The sequence below is a fragment of the Rhinoraja longicauda genome, chromosome 17, assembly GCF_053455715.1.
Source record: "Rhinoraja longicauda isolate Sanriku21f chromosome 17, sRhiLon1.1, whole genome shotgun sequence".
NCBI classification, from domain to species: domain Eukaryota; kingdom Metazoa; phylum Chordata; class Chondrichthyes; order Rajiformes; family Arhynchobatidae; genus Rhinoraja; species Rhinoraja longicauda.
In genome coordinates this window covers 41472780-41490178 of record NC_135969.1, presented here as the reverse complement: position 1 = coordinate 41490178, position 17399 = coordinate 41472780, and the positions used below count along the sequence as shown (strand labels likewise).

Below are 17399 nucleotides of genomic sequence, written 5' to 3'. Positions count from 1 at the left end.
AAGGCCAATTAACCCGCAAACCTGCACGTCTTTCGGACGTGGGAGGAAATGGGGGGGGGACCCACGCAGTCACAGGGAGAATGTGCCATCTCCACATAGACAGCACCCGAGGTCAGGATCAAACCCGGGTCTCTAGTGCTGTGAGGCAGCAGCTCTACTTGCTGCTACTGTGTTGACCCTGAAGGTTTCCTATGCTATCAAATTCAACTGCCCGATACCACTTTTCGGTTAGCAAATTTCATTCCGAAATTGTGCATTCGAGAAAAAAAAAAGAATGTGTTCGGACATTGTGATGGTACAGAATAGCATATTTATAACATGATTTAAAAAGCACGGGTGACTGACGTTTGTACAATTGACTAAGAATCCACAGTTTTCCATGGTACAGCTGTGGGCTTAAGGCCAAAGCAAGATGGTTTTTCCATCACCAGCTACTTCACATAGAGACTAAGAGCTTTGGGAAGAAAAAGTGATGCCTTTATCATGCAGCTACTTTTCCAAATGCATTATACAGCTTTATATTTACAAGAAACCAACTGTGAAACATAAGGTGTGAAATAAATGGTCAAACTTTGTGGAAAATATCAGAGGTTACTCAAATGAATAATTTGACTCAAAGAAATGGTTTAAGTGGTGAGTGTATAAATTCCGCCATGGCTTTAAATAAAAAAGGCAGATGAATAAGTTGAGTATATTTTGGGCATAATTCATTAGGGTTATTTGAAGAGACATCACAGAATATGATCTTCCATTAAATAAAACCGAGTGCTTTTAATTTGGGCATAAATATACCACTTCCATAACATCCCAAAAGAAACATATTAAATGAATTAATAAATATCAAAATAAATTTGTCATAACGTTCTTTTCCGCATACATTGAAAGCATTCAAGAAAGAGGAAATTAGGAAGGAAATGCACGAGAATGAAAAGAGAAAAATTAAACAAAAATGCAATTAGGGTTATTAATAAAACCTTTAAATTGCACAAATACAAGGGGCATTTTCTTCTTTTTTTAAGCAGTTGGCAGCCAGTAAAGAAATATAAATAAATAAATAAAATTACCGTACTCACTCATCTTCACAACACCTTACCATCAAGATATATATATATACATTACATTGATGAAGCGCCAAATAGGTTCTGCGTTTAACAGGGACACACTTAGCAATATTCCTACATATCTCACGTAACGTTATCAAACAATGGTTACGCCATATTGCTCATGAACATATAGAAATTAATTTAGAAATCAATGGTTCAAATAAGTGCTAGTTTTTTTTTTCACACAGCTAAACTTTCAACCTTATTGATAAGGATATTTCCCCCCCATATCCGTTATGAGTAGTTGAAAAATAAGATCCTATGGTGGCTAAGTGGATAACAGAGTGGTACATGCATTTGTTACCAGGCCTTGTCAAAATTCAGCCTCTAAATCTAAACTGTGATCTAATCTTCCTCCTCGTCCTCCTCGTCGCTGTCCTTCATTGTGATTCCTTGAAGGCCACCGCCTTCAGACACAGATGCCGTGGCTTCTTCCACAGTCAGCCTGTTCCGAACGGTCTCGTATGTCTTGCTATTCAAGGTGGAGTCGAGGACACCCTGCAGCCGGAAGTCTCGATACGCCTTCTACAAGTGTCCAAAAATATGGTCCAATTCAATTCAACTCAACTCGATGGATATGTGGTATTGTAAATAGCACAATATAGTGACAGTCGCAGAATACTGCTTATAAATTATTCAACATTCACTGTTTGGAAAGATTCCAAATACTTATCGAGAATATTTTATGATTTTGGACACTTTGCAGCAAATTTTTAAGGTAATGTAGCAGTTTAATATTTCCATACAGTGTGCGGTGATTGCTGGTTGGTGCGGACTCAGTGGGCCGAAGGGCCAGTTTGGCAGTATCTCTGTACTAAACTAAACTAAACAGGATCTTTTATTCATTGCGCTTTCAGATGGGCACATTGATAAGCAGAGAATGGAGGGATATGGATCACGTGCAGGCAGCGGAGATTAGTTTAACGTGACATCACGTTGGCACGGACACGGTGGGCCGAAGGGCCTGTTCCTCTGATGTGCTGTGCTGTTCTATGTGTAGGAAGGAACTGCAGGCGCTAGTTGATACTGAAGATAGACACAGAATGCTGGAGTAACTCTGTGGGTCAGGCAGCATCTCTGGAGAAAAAGGATGGGCAATGTTTTGGGTTGGGACCCTTCTTCAGACTGAAAGTTAGAGGTAGGGGAGGGGGGAAATTAAACTGGGGTCAAGAACAGGCCAGAACAAATTAGGGTGGGCAACTGATGATCTCAGGTGACAGGAGTTCCATGTTCTATAAGAAACAGAAGCAAGCATGAGGACCTTGAATCTGCTCCACCACTGAATAATATTGTGGTTGATTCATGTACACTTTACCACTTAATTCTCCATTGATTGCCTCAGTGTTCCAAATCCACCCATCTCAGCCTTGAGTTTAATCAATGGCTGTACATTACTGTTCTTGATTAGTACCGGTCAGAAGTTATGGGGAGAAGGCAGGAGAATGGGGATGAAAGGGAGAGATAGATCAGCCATGATCGAATGGTGGAGTAGACTTGATGGGCTGAATGGCCTAATTCTGCTCCTATCACTTATGAGCTCTCTGAGAGAGAGAAAATCTAGAGATTTATAATCACTGAACAAAAACGTTTCTCCACAACTTAGTTCTAAATATTTATACCCTTGTCATGAGATTCTACCTCCCCCCCAAAAAAACCCAGAGGAATTTCATATGAAGGCATTTTTTAAAAATTAGTGTGGTTTGATCTTAATCTGTATCAAATGAATTTCTACACGTGTGAAGGAAGTGAAATATTAATTGGATATGAGAGAAATAGGAGAGCGAAATCAAATCAATAGGTGGTGGAAAAAGTTAGAGATATAACACTTTTCACAACTTTGTACCATCACATGCACTTTTATTCAAATGAAGGACCACTGCGGTGGTTGTTGTAGGATTATTGCAGCCAATTTGTGCACATCATGGGAACAGGCACTTTGGCACAACTTGTCCATGTTGACCAAGATTTTTTTTAGATTTAGATTTAGAGATACAGCGCAGAAACAGGCCCTTCGGCCCACCGGGTCCGTGCCACCCAGCGATCCCCGCACACTAACACTATCCTACACCCACTAGGGACAATTTTTGCATTTGCCCAGCCAATTAACCTACAAACCTGTATGTCTTTGGAGGGTGGGAGGAAACCGACGATCTCGGAGAAAACCCACGCAGGTCACGGGGAGAACGTACAAACTCCGTACAGCGCAGCACCCGCAGTCAGGATCGAACCTGAGTCTCCGGCGCTGCATTCGCTGTAAGGCAGCAACTCTACCGCTGCGCCACCGTGCCGCCCACATGTTTTCCGCCCAAAGATCTTTATCTTTGCTAGTTTCCCAGGTTATTGAAATGCTGGTTCTTTGATTACAAAGGTCAGATTCTTGCTACATTGACCAAAAGGACATTTTCCTACCGAGCTTGCTTCCAAGATGGCCCCCAACCCAGGTGACTATTTGCGCGCCAGCCACAGAAGCAGATCTACAGTCACATATTACAATCGCCCCACACTCTTAAATCTCTATTCCCTTTTCGTGTATCTGTACACTGTAAATGGCTCGATTGTGATCATGTATTGTATTTCTGCTGACTGGATAGCACGCAACAAAAGCTTTTCACTACAACCTCGGTACACGTGACAATAAACTAAACCGAAACGGAACTGTACCTTGACAAGCCGGATGAGTATTTTCAGCTGGTAGATATGGAGTTGCAGGTCCATGCGATCTGTGAGCCAGGTGCAGACAACATTCATGGAACTCGTATACCATTGCTGAAAAAAAGGCAACATTCTCCAGCATCAGAATGACAGTGGGCGAGGGAGAGTTGAGACAAATGTTCAGTGTTAGGATTATGCGGTGGGCAGTGGCAAAGAGATGCCATCCAGACATCATCCAGACTTGGCATTATCACCCACCAATCCATCAAATGACAGAACTTGAGTTCTAACCGAGCTTTGGCACCGTCCACTGTATAATTTATGCATTATTGTTGCCCAAAGAGAGATTCAGCTGTTCCAAACACACAAACAATTCCAGTGCTACTTTGAAAGAAAGAACAAACTTGTGTTAGTCTGTAATCTCATGACATCTCAGTTTTTCCACAATCATTAAGTACTTTTAGGATGTAATCATAATTATAATATAGGGCGTATAAAAACCATTTAAAAAAAAATGAACGTGTGTGTGTATATATATGTGTGTGTATATATATATTTTCACACACACACACACATATATATATATATATACACACACATGCACTCATACATTTATATATACACACTCAAATATATATGTATTATATACGTATATATATGTGTGTATGTACATGCACTTATATACACACATACAGTGTGTGGGGGTATATATACACCCACACCCACATAGATTTTTAAAAAAAAGATATCGATATCAATAGTTCTCACAAACAACAATGAGAAAATGATCAATTAATTTCACTTTTAAGTGATGTGGTTGATGTGGAGACTCATTCCAATTGGCCTGCCTCAGTTCAAACCAATTATTTACCTGCAAATCTCAATTGAAATAGGGGAGCAAAATAATCCCTTCACAATCAGAGTGCGTATACAGAGATTGTAACATTTGTACTCCACCTGCTCCTTTATTTGGTTGCATGCTTTGCAGTCTTTTCCAATCTGGTTCAATCTATTGTAGATCTTTGCCTCCACTACTTTTCACCTCCCTTTCCACCCTTTCAATCTCTCTTTTGCCCCCTTCTCCCCATCTAACTCCATCTGCCAACCAACCCCTCCTCACCTGGGTCCATCTATCACTTGCCACTTCTTGCCCTATCTTTTCCCCTCCAGTTCGCTTTGCTTTGTCTATCTCCCCTCAACTCTCAGTCCAGATGAAGGGGCCTGTCCCAAAATGTCGACTGTCCATTTCCACCCCCATGTTATTCGATCTGTGTTCCCCCAGCAGGTTCTTTGTTGATTGGTATCCCACATATCTGCAAGATGGTCCCTTGCATTATTTTACTGCTTCTCTCATCACAGGTTAGGGGTGGCACGGTGGCACAACGGTAGAGTTGCTGCCTTACGGCGCTAGAGACCCAGGTTCGATCCTGACTACGGGTGTCGTCTGTACGGAGTTTGTATGTTCTCCCTGTGACTACATGGGTTTTCTTCGGATGCTCTGATTTCCTCCCACAATCCAAAAGGATGTACAGGTTTGTAGGTTACTTGGCTTTGGTAAAACTGTAAATTGTCTCTAGTGTGTAGGATAGTGTTAGTGTACGGGGATTGCTGGTCGGCACGGACTCGATGGGCCGAAGGGCCTGTTTCCATGCTCTAAATAAAACGAAACAAGAAGATTCTATGTTTAATATCTGCTTTGATCTCAGCTGAGCAAGTGGTGGGAGTTTCGGCAGTGGGCCTAATTACCCTTCCCCCTTTCTTCTCCATCGAATGCTGTTGGGATGTTGTTGGCATCTGTGGAATCTCAGCAATCAGAAACTAGTTCAGTTGTGCATCTTCTAAGTTCAGGTAAGACTACTATGCAGCTCGTGGTTTCAAAATGAGGAAAACCACTCTGGTGCAGTTAAAAGCAACACAACAAGTCAACTAAAATAGAGGTTTAGGAACTCAAAATGATCTTATGCAGTGATTTGTTTTTTGCAGTGATCCGCTGCTGCTCATATCCCCGGGCTGTTGCTCATGTTCACTTCTCTTTCAATTTGCAGACAAGTAATTGACATTCACCCAGTGCTTAAAAACACGACTGATATCTGAAACAAACACTTTTCAATTTTATAAAACCATTGTATCACCATGTTCAATATCATTGAGTCACAGTCATAGGAATGATTGATGCAGTCAACTGGTTTCGGGTTAGGAAAAATTCCAAATCAAGCTTGACATTCTTTGAATAAAATAACCATTATTTGTGCAAAAGTGAAGCTCATAATTTAATTTGCCTTGCGTTAGCAAAGATATCTACAACATTAACATTAACTGGTCTCCAAAAGAAGCCAGACAAATTATCGGGAATATTTTCGCAGTTGCCTTATTGCTGTTGAAATGGACTGAAGATGCCAAAATTGGGCTCTCAAAGTTCTCCAAGCCCACATTACAGTTTACTTTCTATTAATGTTCATTCAGTCCTGAATCATTCTATTCTTGAAGCTTTGTAACATTGTGCAAATATTAAATATTCTTGCGTGCTCTATGTCAACAGTATGATTTGATGTGCCGTATTTTACTAGATTTATCAGAAATTTGGGAAAATTAGTCACAGCATTATAAATGTAAACGAGACACTTAACAACCAGAACTCTCAAATGCAAAAATAGGACTGAAAGCCTGTTCCGGGACTTCTTCTCAAACTCAGGTTTCCCTAAATATAAATATCAGGTCAGGTGTGTTTTGGACTGATCACAAATCTCTTCATCGTGTGGCAACAGTCCCATCCTACTATGACCGAGTACTAATCTCATGTGCTGTCTGGCAATTCTCCATGTCTGGATAGACACTTATTTCCAGCGGCTCCTTGGAGAAGGCACAGCAGAAACAAGGAGCGGGACAGGGAAGGGTGGGGGAAGTGGCAGGGGAATGTGGACAGAAGGGGTAGAGGGATCTTAATTGTAGCACCTTGTGTCTAAACTCCAAGAGGGTGAAAAGAACGGAAGAATACAATGACGTAGAGGAATAGACACAAAATACTGGAGTAACTCAGTGGGACAGGTGGCTACACCATGGTGTGGAGAAATGAACTGGAGTGATAGTTTTCAAGAGAGAGTTAGATTTAGCTCTTAGGTAAAATGGAATCAAGGGATATGGGGAGAAGGGTACTGATTCTGGATGATCAGCCGTGATCATATTGAATGGCGGTGCAGGCTCGAGGGGCCGAATGGCCTACTCCTGTACCTATTTTCTAAGTTTCTATGATAGGAGGCTTATGTGGCATATAAATGCCAGCATTGAACAGTGAGGCCAGATCGCATGATTTTCATGTTCATAAAACATAGCAGAATTCAGACATTTGGCCCATCAAGTCTGCTCCGCCTTTCAATCGTGGCTGATCTATTTTTCCCTCTCAACCCCATCCTTCTCTCTGTAACCTTTGAAGCCCTTACTAATCAAAAGCCTATCACTATCCGCTTTAAAAATATCCATTGATTTGGCCTCCATAGCCGTCTGTGGCAATGAATTCCACAGATTCACCATCCTCTTGCTAAAGAAATTCCTCCTCGTCTCCATTCTAAAGGTACGCCCTTTTATTCTGAGGCTGTACCCTCTGGTCCTAGACTCTCGCACTTCTGGAAACATCCTCTCCACATCCACTCTATCCGGGCTTTTCATTGCTCGGTAGGTTTTAGTACTGTTCCGGAGCTGTATAGAAACATAGACATAGAAAATAGGTGCAGGAGTAGGCCATTCGGCCATTCAATATGATCATGGCTGATCATCAAGCTCAGTAACCTATACCTGCCTTCTCTCCATACCCCCGATCCCTTTAGCCACAAGGGCCACATCTAACTCCCTCTTAAATAAAGCCAATGAACTGGCCTCAACTACCTTCTGTGGCAGAGAATTCCACAGATTCACCACTCTGTGTGAAGAAATGTTTTCTCATCTCGGTCCTAAAAGACTTCCCCCTTATCCTTAAGATGTGACCCCTGGTTCTGGACTCCCCCAACATCGGGAACAATCTTCCCGCATCTAGCCTCTCCAACCCCTTAAGAATTTTATATGTTTCAATAAGATCCCCCCTCAGTCTTCTAAATTCCAGTGAGTATAAGCCTAGTCTATCCAGTCTTCATATGAAAGTCCTGCCATCCCAGGGATCAATCTAGTGAACCTTCTCTGTACTCCCTCTAAGGCTAGAATGTCTTTCCTCAGATTATGTTCGTTCCACTCATCTATCATGTGCCAGAGATTACACGCTGCAAAATCCAAAGCAGAGAATCCATTCCATCAAATTGTGTAAAAAAAGATACTGCAACTCCCACTCCTGCACCAATCCACCTTCTATTCTCGTCAAACTGCCATTAACAGCACCTTTGATAAAGTAAAGCGTGTTTACTCGGTGTAAGGAAACAATACAGAAACCCGCAGTGTGGAAACAGGAAATACTCCTGGCAATCTTAGCAGCACCAAGGCACTTGCATCACATGACTAAATTAGCTGGCACAGAGTTCCCTGTTAAAAGGGAACTGAAATAATATATAACAACATTCCACATTATAGACACCTGCACTGACCCTGACTAATCTATCCAACTTGATTTCACAGGCAGGTTGAGTTCTGGGCAAGACTGCTATGACTTTGTGTCAAAGTTGAATTAGGGACATTATGATGTTGAGCTTCTCATGCACAGTTTAGTTCTCCAAAAGCACCGTACATGGTACAGAAGTGTGAAGATACACACCTCCATATTCAAGGGCAGTTTCTTCCCAGCTGTTATCAGGCAACTGAACCATCCTATCATCAACTAGAGAGCAGTCCTGACCTCCCACCTACCTATTTGGAGACCTTTGGACTATCTTTAATCGGACTTCACTTCATCTTGCACAAAATGTTATTCCCTTTATCCTGTATCTCTACACTCTGAACAGCATGATTGTAATCACGTACAGTCTTTCTGCTGGCTGGATAACACACAACAAAAATGCTTTTCAGTGTACCTCGGTTCACCTGACATTAAATGAAACTAAACTAACTAAACAAACCTAAACAACCAATATGGTTGGGACGAACACAGTGGTAAACAATCCACGGTGATTTTTTATCACCTATCAGACAACGCGGTCAAGTTAATTTTTATTGTGAAAGACTGCTTTGTGATTACCTGAAACTGTTAAGAAATTATTAGCAGCTCAAAAAAATAATCAACTGGTTTCTGTAAAGTTATCCCAAAAAGGATGCATCTGACCTATGCAATGAAGAATGGAGTAATTGAATTAGAAGTGATTTTATATGGAAATATTTTCCTTGCACTACCATTCTAATATGCAGTAAAACAACTTCTAACAAGTATCCTACATACATATATGTCTATATATCTATATATATATATATATATATATATCTATATCTATATATATATCTATATATCTATATATATATATATATATATATATGTATGTATATATGTATATGTGTGTGTATATCCTTCAGTAAAGAGTGAAAACTGGTTTATCTAAAATATCAGAGGTCCTGAGCTGTCATCTACCTCATTCTGATCTCTGAATATGTAAAATAAGTCGATTTGAATAAATCTGCAAGCAGCATACTGATTATGGCATTCGTTGGTGAAAATGAGGAGAAGGAAGCACTGGGTTCCTGTGTTCTCGGGGAACTGGTGTTATTACACTTACACAAGAACATCTGCAACCTTGTTCTGCAGCCAGACTTGAAAGGCTGCCTGACCTCCTGATTCAGCCGTGCCTGCTCCCTGCCATCAACCTTGAGTTCACACTCATATTTTACATGTTACAGGAAGCCGCAACTCACTCCAGGGGTGCTGCAAACATAATGCATCGAGCCAGATGCAGCGGCACAGCTTAATGCACCTGAAGGAGTTCTGCTTCTTATTCAGAACATAAAATGTTGGTGACTCAAGGTCACCGCGGCTTTTTTGCACAGTCTCAAAGAAGGGGAATAAAAAGCGAGAATTGTACCCGGGCTGAATTCTTAGAGGGGAAGTGGGGGGATTACAAGCAACCTGTGACTCTGCCTCTTTCTGCCCTTGCAAGTGATTGTGTGTGTGTGTGCATGCTACAGAACAGATTGGGGCTGGTATAAAGGCTTGGGACTGTACTAGAGCTCCCCGCTGGGTCCCAGCTGTGCTTGCAATTAGCAGGAGGCATGAAATGATTGTTATTGTGGTGGCTGACAGCAATGTGAAGTGACAAGTTTTGTGGGGTGGGGTAGGGGGGGGGGGGGGGGAGTTGTTCCAGTGTGGAGGTAGTGCTTTTTTTTTGCAAAACTATTTAAAAAGTGAGGGTAAAGAAATGCGGTCTCGTCAATGGTATCCTGTGTTAGATGATCACATGGATTTATCATTGCGAGGGCTATATATGGCTCACCCCCTCTCTCTCTCTCTCTCTCTCTCTCTCTCTCTGTCTCTCTCAGAGGGTTTTCATGAGTTGAGGCTTTTCATTGCACTATTCAGCAGCAAACCTGGCCGTTTGCCTCAAATTAGCAAGAGGCCTGTAGTTAACGGATGGAGATTAGGCTTAGAAAATGACACAGCAGGTGCCTGTGGAGAAGATTTCGGGGGTTGAGAAGTCTTTAAATCTGACTACATCACATTATATACTTCCGACAAAAGAACATAGTAATCCTACCTGCTTGCTTTAACCACTGTTGTTTGTCTATTATTACATGCTTTTTTGCTCATCAGAAGAAAACTATTGGCAATACTGCTCAATTACCATAGAAACCCACACCAGTGACCCTTGGTTTCAGAACTTTCTTAACCAGCTGAAGGCAATCCAAGCAGTTCAAATCTACTTAAAACCATGATAAATAATGCACCAGCAAAGGCCAGGGCCGGTCTAATTTCTTCTCACTCTTCCCAGAGATTTGCATTGGGGATAGCTGAATGGGGCATCTTGAGATAATCTCCACACCCAAGGTGTCGGAGAAACGGTGAAGGATTCAAACCTCTGTAATTGCCTCATTGACAAAATGCAAGCAGCTTTACGGCAGAAAAGGGGGGGGGGGGGGTCACAAATAATAAATTGTTCGAAAGAAAGGATAATGCAAACATTCTAAAATGGGAACCGTTTGATGGCTGGCTCAGGCTGAAGCGGGCTGGCTACGTGATCGACACTATCAAAGCGAGAGATTTTTAGCTGAGGTATTTCAACAAGGCAGCCATTGTACACACAATACCAAGCCCTAAATAAATAAAGCACATCATGCATCCACCCACTAGGGTTATTTGCCACGTGTGTACGAAGTTTTAAAAAGGACGGTGCAAAAGGGACTGAAGAAGGGTCTCGACCCGAAACGTCACCCATTCCTTCTGTCCTGAGATGCTGCCTGAGCCGCTGGGATGACAGTGATGCAACATTTGAATCATGGACGATGGACACGAAAGAAGAAGACGCCAGCATTTCGTGTCTACCTTCGTGCAAAAGGGACCACGCAACAAAAGCTCTTCACTGTACCTCGGTACACGTGACAATAAACTAAATTGAACTGAACTGACTCGTTCAGAAGGTAGACACAAAATGCTGGAGTAACTTAGCGGGTCAGGCAGCATCTCAGGGGAGAAGGAATGGGGTGATGTTTCGGGTCGAGACCCTTCTTCAGACTCGTTCAGAAGTGCAATTTTGCGTTACCAGACAGATGAGATGGGCAAAATGTGCGTGATATGAATTGGGGCCTTTTGGGAATACTCAGTGATTAATTTAACTGTTACAGTTACTCAAAAGGTAAAGATGTTTCTTTTGAAACGTTTTTTTTGGGGGGTTTAAAAACTGCTTATTTTCTTCCCTGCATTTGCTCGTGGTAGTTTTTGTGAAAATGCTGCTATTTTCAATGTTTTCACACACAGCGATATGGTGCCAATCAGGCTCTCTGAAGTGCCATTGTGAAAGGTAATTTACTGCACACACGGCAAATGCATTTTCTTAAATAGTTTCTGCAGGAACACAATGTGCAAATATAAAGTCACTGGTAAAGTGGGGAGAGGGAGAAGAGGGAGGGGGGAGAGGGAGGGAGGAGGGGAGTGGGAGGGAGGGGGAAAGGAGGGAGGGGGAGAGGGAGGGAAGAGAGAGGAAGGGAGGGGGAGAGAAGGGGGAGGGAGAGAGGGGGGAGAGGGAGGGGGGGAAGAGGGAGGAAGGGGAAGAGGGAGGGAGGGGGAAGAGGGGGGGAGGGGGAAGAGGGAGGGAGGGGGAAGAGGGAGGGAGGGGGGAGGGGGAAGAGGGAGGGGAGCGGGAGCGATGGGGGGAGGGGGGAGAGGGAGGGGGAGAGGAGGGGGAGAGGAGGGGGAGAGGAGGGGGAGAGGAGGGGGAGAGGAGGGTGGAGGGCAATCTCTCTTATTTCATCTGCACCAAATAAACAATAAAAAAAATTACCAGCTAGTACTCTAAACATATTAACTGCTTGGAAATTTCTCAATTACATTTTAAACGTGAAAGACTTTCTACACTGATTTCAACAGTGTGCCAGTGTTGTCTCCAAAGTCCCATTTTGTATTATTTTTCCATGAAATATCCCTTACAAACACAACCGAAACAAGAGGCTTGAAACACCGGATTGTTAACCAGGCTTTCTGGTGGTACAACCCAAAGCCAGATTCCCCTAGTAACATTTGAAATCAATCTCGATAAAATTCAAATTGCCTCTCCTATAAATAAATGAGAGAGGTGTGCATATTGTTCACAAATAAAAACAACAGCTTTGCGATCTTTGCAGGAGGTCTAACATTGTCCACCTACATGGTCCGAAGCTTCCCCCTTTTGCAGCTTGTCGTATTTACAATTGGAAATATTTTTCCTGCCGTATACTTGGTTAAACATCAAAAATAAATCCCAGCAAACAAATGTTCTAAACATGATAAGTATTGTTGAAGTTGCAACGTAAGGACGCGTTTAAAACCAACCAGCAGCAAGAAAACACGCGGAGATATATATCTATAGTTTTGTATTAAGGTTTAAGACAGAAGAAAACTTTCACCAAAAACTTGGTTCGGGAGTAGAACTTCAATGAAGCATGTGTAGTGTCAGTCTCCACAGCAAATGAAATTAAATAAGGGGACCAAGCACTCAAGATTCACACTGTGCATCTTAATAGAAAAAAACTCCTAAGTTGAATAGCTTGCCTTTTGGGACCAATTTGTCTCTTTTCACTCTTTATTTTTCCCTTTATACTGACAGATGCACAAAGGCGGAACCGCACTGAGCAGCTCATCTACATGCACCAGGAAGGAGCAGCTGTCACTTTTGTCGAGCAAGTTAATCAAACAAATGCCACCATATCCTGCTTTGTACGAGGGGAAAAAAAACCTCCACACACACACACTATAGGGATACACACTGTACACACAGAGCAGTCCATTGCTGAGCGAAGCCCTTGTTTCTTAAAATAAATTGCTGTCAGATGAATCTTTTCTTCTTTCCAGCAGGTATTACGAAACAAACACGTTCAATATGATAGTTGAATTTTAAAGACTGTGTCTCCTTGGACTCATTTCCCCGCGCCAGTCTGTTTGGTGATGAAGACAGCCATGCTTACTGACATTAGCTGATTTCTTTGAGAAAGAAACAATGGAACTCATTGTACACGCTCTTCAATCTACTCCAATTCCAATCCACAAATTGAGGTTTGTCGGTTACCTGGCAAAAGATTTGCTAATTAAAAGGGAACTTAATTCTGCACAAAGCGAAATCCTTTATTAAATAGGTGTATCGCAACAGAATGTGCCTGGTTAGAGTGTTGCGGACACATTTTGAAAGCTCTCACGCTATTTATATTATTGGACCTGGATCAATTTTCATTTGAGAACATAAAAAAATAGCAGGAGTTAGTCATATGTTTCCTTTCGCCCATTTTGTTCTTCAGTAAGATTACGGTGATCCCACACCTCGAGTTCTTTAGAGACGTGAGGAACTGCAGATGCTGGTTTGTAAAAAAAAGACACAAAGTGCTGGACTAACTCAGCGGGTCAGGCAGCATCTCTGGAGAACATGAATAGGTGACATGGATGGACAGCGATCAAGGGATATGGGGAGAAGGCAGGCACAGGTTACTGGTTGTGGATGATCAACCATGATCACAGTGAATGGCGGTGCTGGCTCGAAGGGCCAAATGGCCTCCTCCTGCACCTATTTTCTATGTTTCTATGTAACGTTTCAGATTGGAACTTGAGTTCTTCTCCTGTCACAATTCCATGTTGCTTAATTTTCTCTGTAACCTAAAACCTATCAAACTCTCTCTTGAATCTACTCAATGGCTGGGATCTGTAGTTGCATAAAGACCCCCAAAGGAAGACACAAGGAACTGCAGATGCTGGAAGTTGAGAAAAATGCAAAGTACTGGAGGAACACAGCAGGCAGCGTCTGGGGTGGAAATGGACAGGTGACATTTCAGGTCAGGATCCTTCACCAGACTCGAATAACTGACCCAAAATATTGCCTGTCCATTCCCTCCGCAGAATCCTGACCCACTGGTGAATCTCGGACTTTGTGTTCCCCTCCAAATAAATAAAGGTCCACCTTATCTCTGTCCAAAATAGCTGGCATCTTCTCCTTGCACCTCCCTCACCCTGCCATCACCCAACTGATGAAGTGACTTCCAAGCATCAACCCACCTTCTACAATGAGTTTGTGGGACTCCATAGTCAGTGGAAGTAACTGACGGCATAGCTGGGCCAACCATCCCTTCACCGATCCAGTGATGTTATCAGGGCAACAGGCCTTTTAAGACCAAGATAAGCATCTATATTTTTAACAACTTCGGCACGGTGGTGCAGAGGTAGAGTTGCCGCCTCACAGCGCCAGAGACCCGGGTTCGATCCTGACTACGGGTGCTGTCTGTACGGAGTTTGTACGTTCTCCCCCTGACCACGTGGGTTTTCTCCGAGATCTTCGGTTTCCTCTCACACTCCAAAGACGTACAGGTTTGTAGGTTAATTGGCTCGGTGTATGTAAATTGTCCCTAGTGTGTGTAGGATAGTGTTGGTGTGCGGTGATCACTGGTCGGTGTGGACTCGGTGGGCCGAAGGGCCTGTTTCTGCGCTGTGTCGCTAAACTAAACTTGATACTTGAAAGCTCCAAGATGGCGCTGGAAACATGGCCACTCTTAGTGTACTACCTCAGAAGAAATCTACTTATTTTTTTAACACTAGTCATTGCTCTCTTTCACTTATGTACGATTGTGCTTATGTAGAGTAATAATTTTACTAGATTGTATGCAAAAAACAAAAGTATTTCAGTGTCCAAGTATATGTGACAATAAACTACTCCTAAAAATTGTCCATCTTCATTAACAGTCTGGAAAATTAATAAAATGTTCGTTTAGGCCAAGAATCGATACCTTATAGACACAAAAAGCTGGAGTGACTCAGTGGGACAGGCAGCATCTCTGGAGAGAGAAGCAATGGGTGACGTTTCGGGTCGAGACCCTTCCTCAGCGATACCTTACAATTCTAATAGAGAATGTATCTGTTCCATAGTGTCAACTGCATCGGGAGTAAGATACTTGTGGCTACAATTGGCTACAATCCAATATACTGACTTGGCTGCAAATGTTTCGGCTTCTTACAGGAAGGGGTGGTAGTAGCTGGTTTAGCTCTGGGTTCGCTCTGCCGTTCAATGAAATCATGATTGATCAGTGTCCTGACTTCACACGCCCATCTTTCCATATCTCCCTCAATAATATATTGATTTTTGATTAAATGTAGCAAGATGTAACAAACAATTTACCCCATTCCTTCTCTCCTGAGATGCTGCCTGACCCGCTGAGTTACTCCAGCATTTTGTGAATAAATACCTTCGATTTGTACCAGCATCTGCAGTTATTTTCTTATATTAAACAATTTACCCTATTCCTTCCCTCCAGAGATGCTGCCTGACCCGCTGAGTTACACCAGCATTTTGTGAATAAATACCTTCGATTTGTACCAGCATCTGCAGTTATTTTCTTATATTAAACAATTTACCCTATTCCTTTCCTCCAGCGATGCTGCCTGACCCGCTGAGTTACTCCAGCATTTTGTGTCTACAACCAATTTACTATTAGTTACCATTTGCTGAATGGTTCTCTGCTTTAAAACAGTTTTCTAACGTTCCTCCTGAAAGGCTTGGGGTTCTAGTTTTAGACTTTGTGCTCGACCGCTGTTTCCCAACAAGCAGAAAAGGTTATCTTATCAGCTCCTCTTAATGTTTGGAAAACATCAGTCAAATCTTCCTTTAGCTTCTACATTCAAAGTAATCCAAACTAGTAATTTGAATCATGGAGTTCAGACTTGCACAATTTACCAGCCCTATAAAACAATTCCTGAATATTATCTGAATGGTGTCAAGTTAGGAAAAGGGGACATACAACGTGATCTGGGTGTCCTAGTGCATCAGTCACTGAAAGGAAGCATGCAGGTACAGCAGGCAGTGAAGAAAGCCAATGGAATGTTGGCCTTCATAACAAGAGGAGTTGAGTATAGGAGCAAAGAGGTCCTTCTGCAGTTGTACAGGGCCCTAGTGAGACCGCACCTGGAGTACTGTGTGCAGTTTTGGTCTCCAAATTTGAGGAAGGATATTCTTGCTATTGAGGGCGTGCAGCGTAGGTTTACGAGGTTAATTCCCGGAATGGCGGGACTGTCATATGTTGAAAGACTGGAGCGACTAGGCTTGTATACACTGGAATTTAGAAGGGTGAGAGGGGATCTTATCGAAACGTATAAGATTATTAAGGGGTTGGACACGTTAGAGGCAGGAAACATGTTCCCAATGTTGGGTGAGTCCAGAACCAGGGGCCACAGTTTAAGAATAAGGGGTAGGCCATTTAGAACAGAGATGAGGAAAAACGTTTTCAGTCAGAGAGTTGTGAATCTGTGGAATTCTCTGCCTCAGAGGGCAGTGGAAGCCAATTCTCTGAATGCATTCAAGAGAGAGCTAGATAGAGCTCTTAAGGATTGCGGTGTCAGGGGGTATGGGGAGAAGGCAGGAACGGGGTACTGATTGAGAATGATCAGCCATGATCACATTGAATGGCGGTGCTGGCTCGAAGGGCCGAATGGCCTACTCCTGCACCTATTGTCTATTGTCTAATAGAGAGAACTTTTGGAAACATGGTGTTTGGGTACCTGCAAAGTCTCACCAACTTCTGCTGAAGTCCTGTGATGTAAGACACCGATCCTGGGTCTTGTTACACCTCTGTGCTGTCATTTTCAGCATCATTGTTATGCCGATGGCTGACTTTTGCAAGTCTCCATCTCCGAGTAAATATTCATAAGTTCATGTTCATAAGGGCTAGGAGCAGAATTAGGCCACTTGGCCCATCAAGTCTTCTCCGCCATTCAATCGGTTGATCTATCTTTCCCTCCCAACCCCATTCTGCGGCCTTCTCCCCAAAACCCCTGGCATACGTAGTAATCAAACATTACTTTTCTTGAGATGGTCATTATATTCACGGTTTTTTCTAATGTAATTTCTCCTGCAGAATAGGATAGAGTCAGACGGCACAGAAACAGGCCCTTCGGCCCAACTCTCCATGCTAACAAAGACACCCTATCTAACCTAGTCCCATTTGCTTACATTTGGACCCATTTCTCTCTCAATATTTCCAATCCATGTACCTGTCCAAATGTTTTTTAAATGCTGTTACTGTACT

The 17399-nt window shown here is 42.6% G+C and overlaps 1 protein-coding gene across 9 annotated transcripts in view; it reads right to left on the bottom strand.

Moving 5' to 3' along the window:
• Positions 1–283: 283 nt before the first annotated feature.
• cadpsa (Ca2+-dependent activator protein for secretion a) overlaps positions 284–17399 on the bottom strand; it is a 316059-nt gene continuing 298943 nt past the window's right edge. For all 9 annotated transcript variants that reach the window (XM_078414567.1, XM_078414568.1, XM_078414562.1 and 6 more), the window contains 2 exons: positions 3765–3869; positions 284–1628 (listed from right to left, as the gene is read on the bottom strand). In XM_078414567.1, the coding sequence (XP_078270693.1) occupies positions 1449–1628; positions 3765–3869 (285 nt within the window). In that variant the 3' untranslated portion in view covers positions 284–1448. The remainder of the gene's footprint in view (positions 1629–3764; positions 3870–17399) is intronic.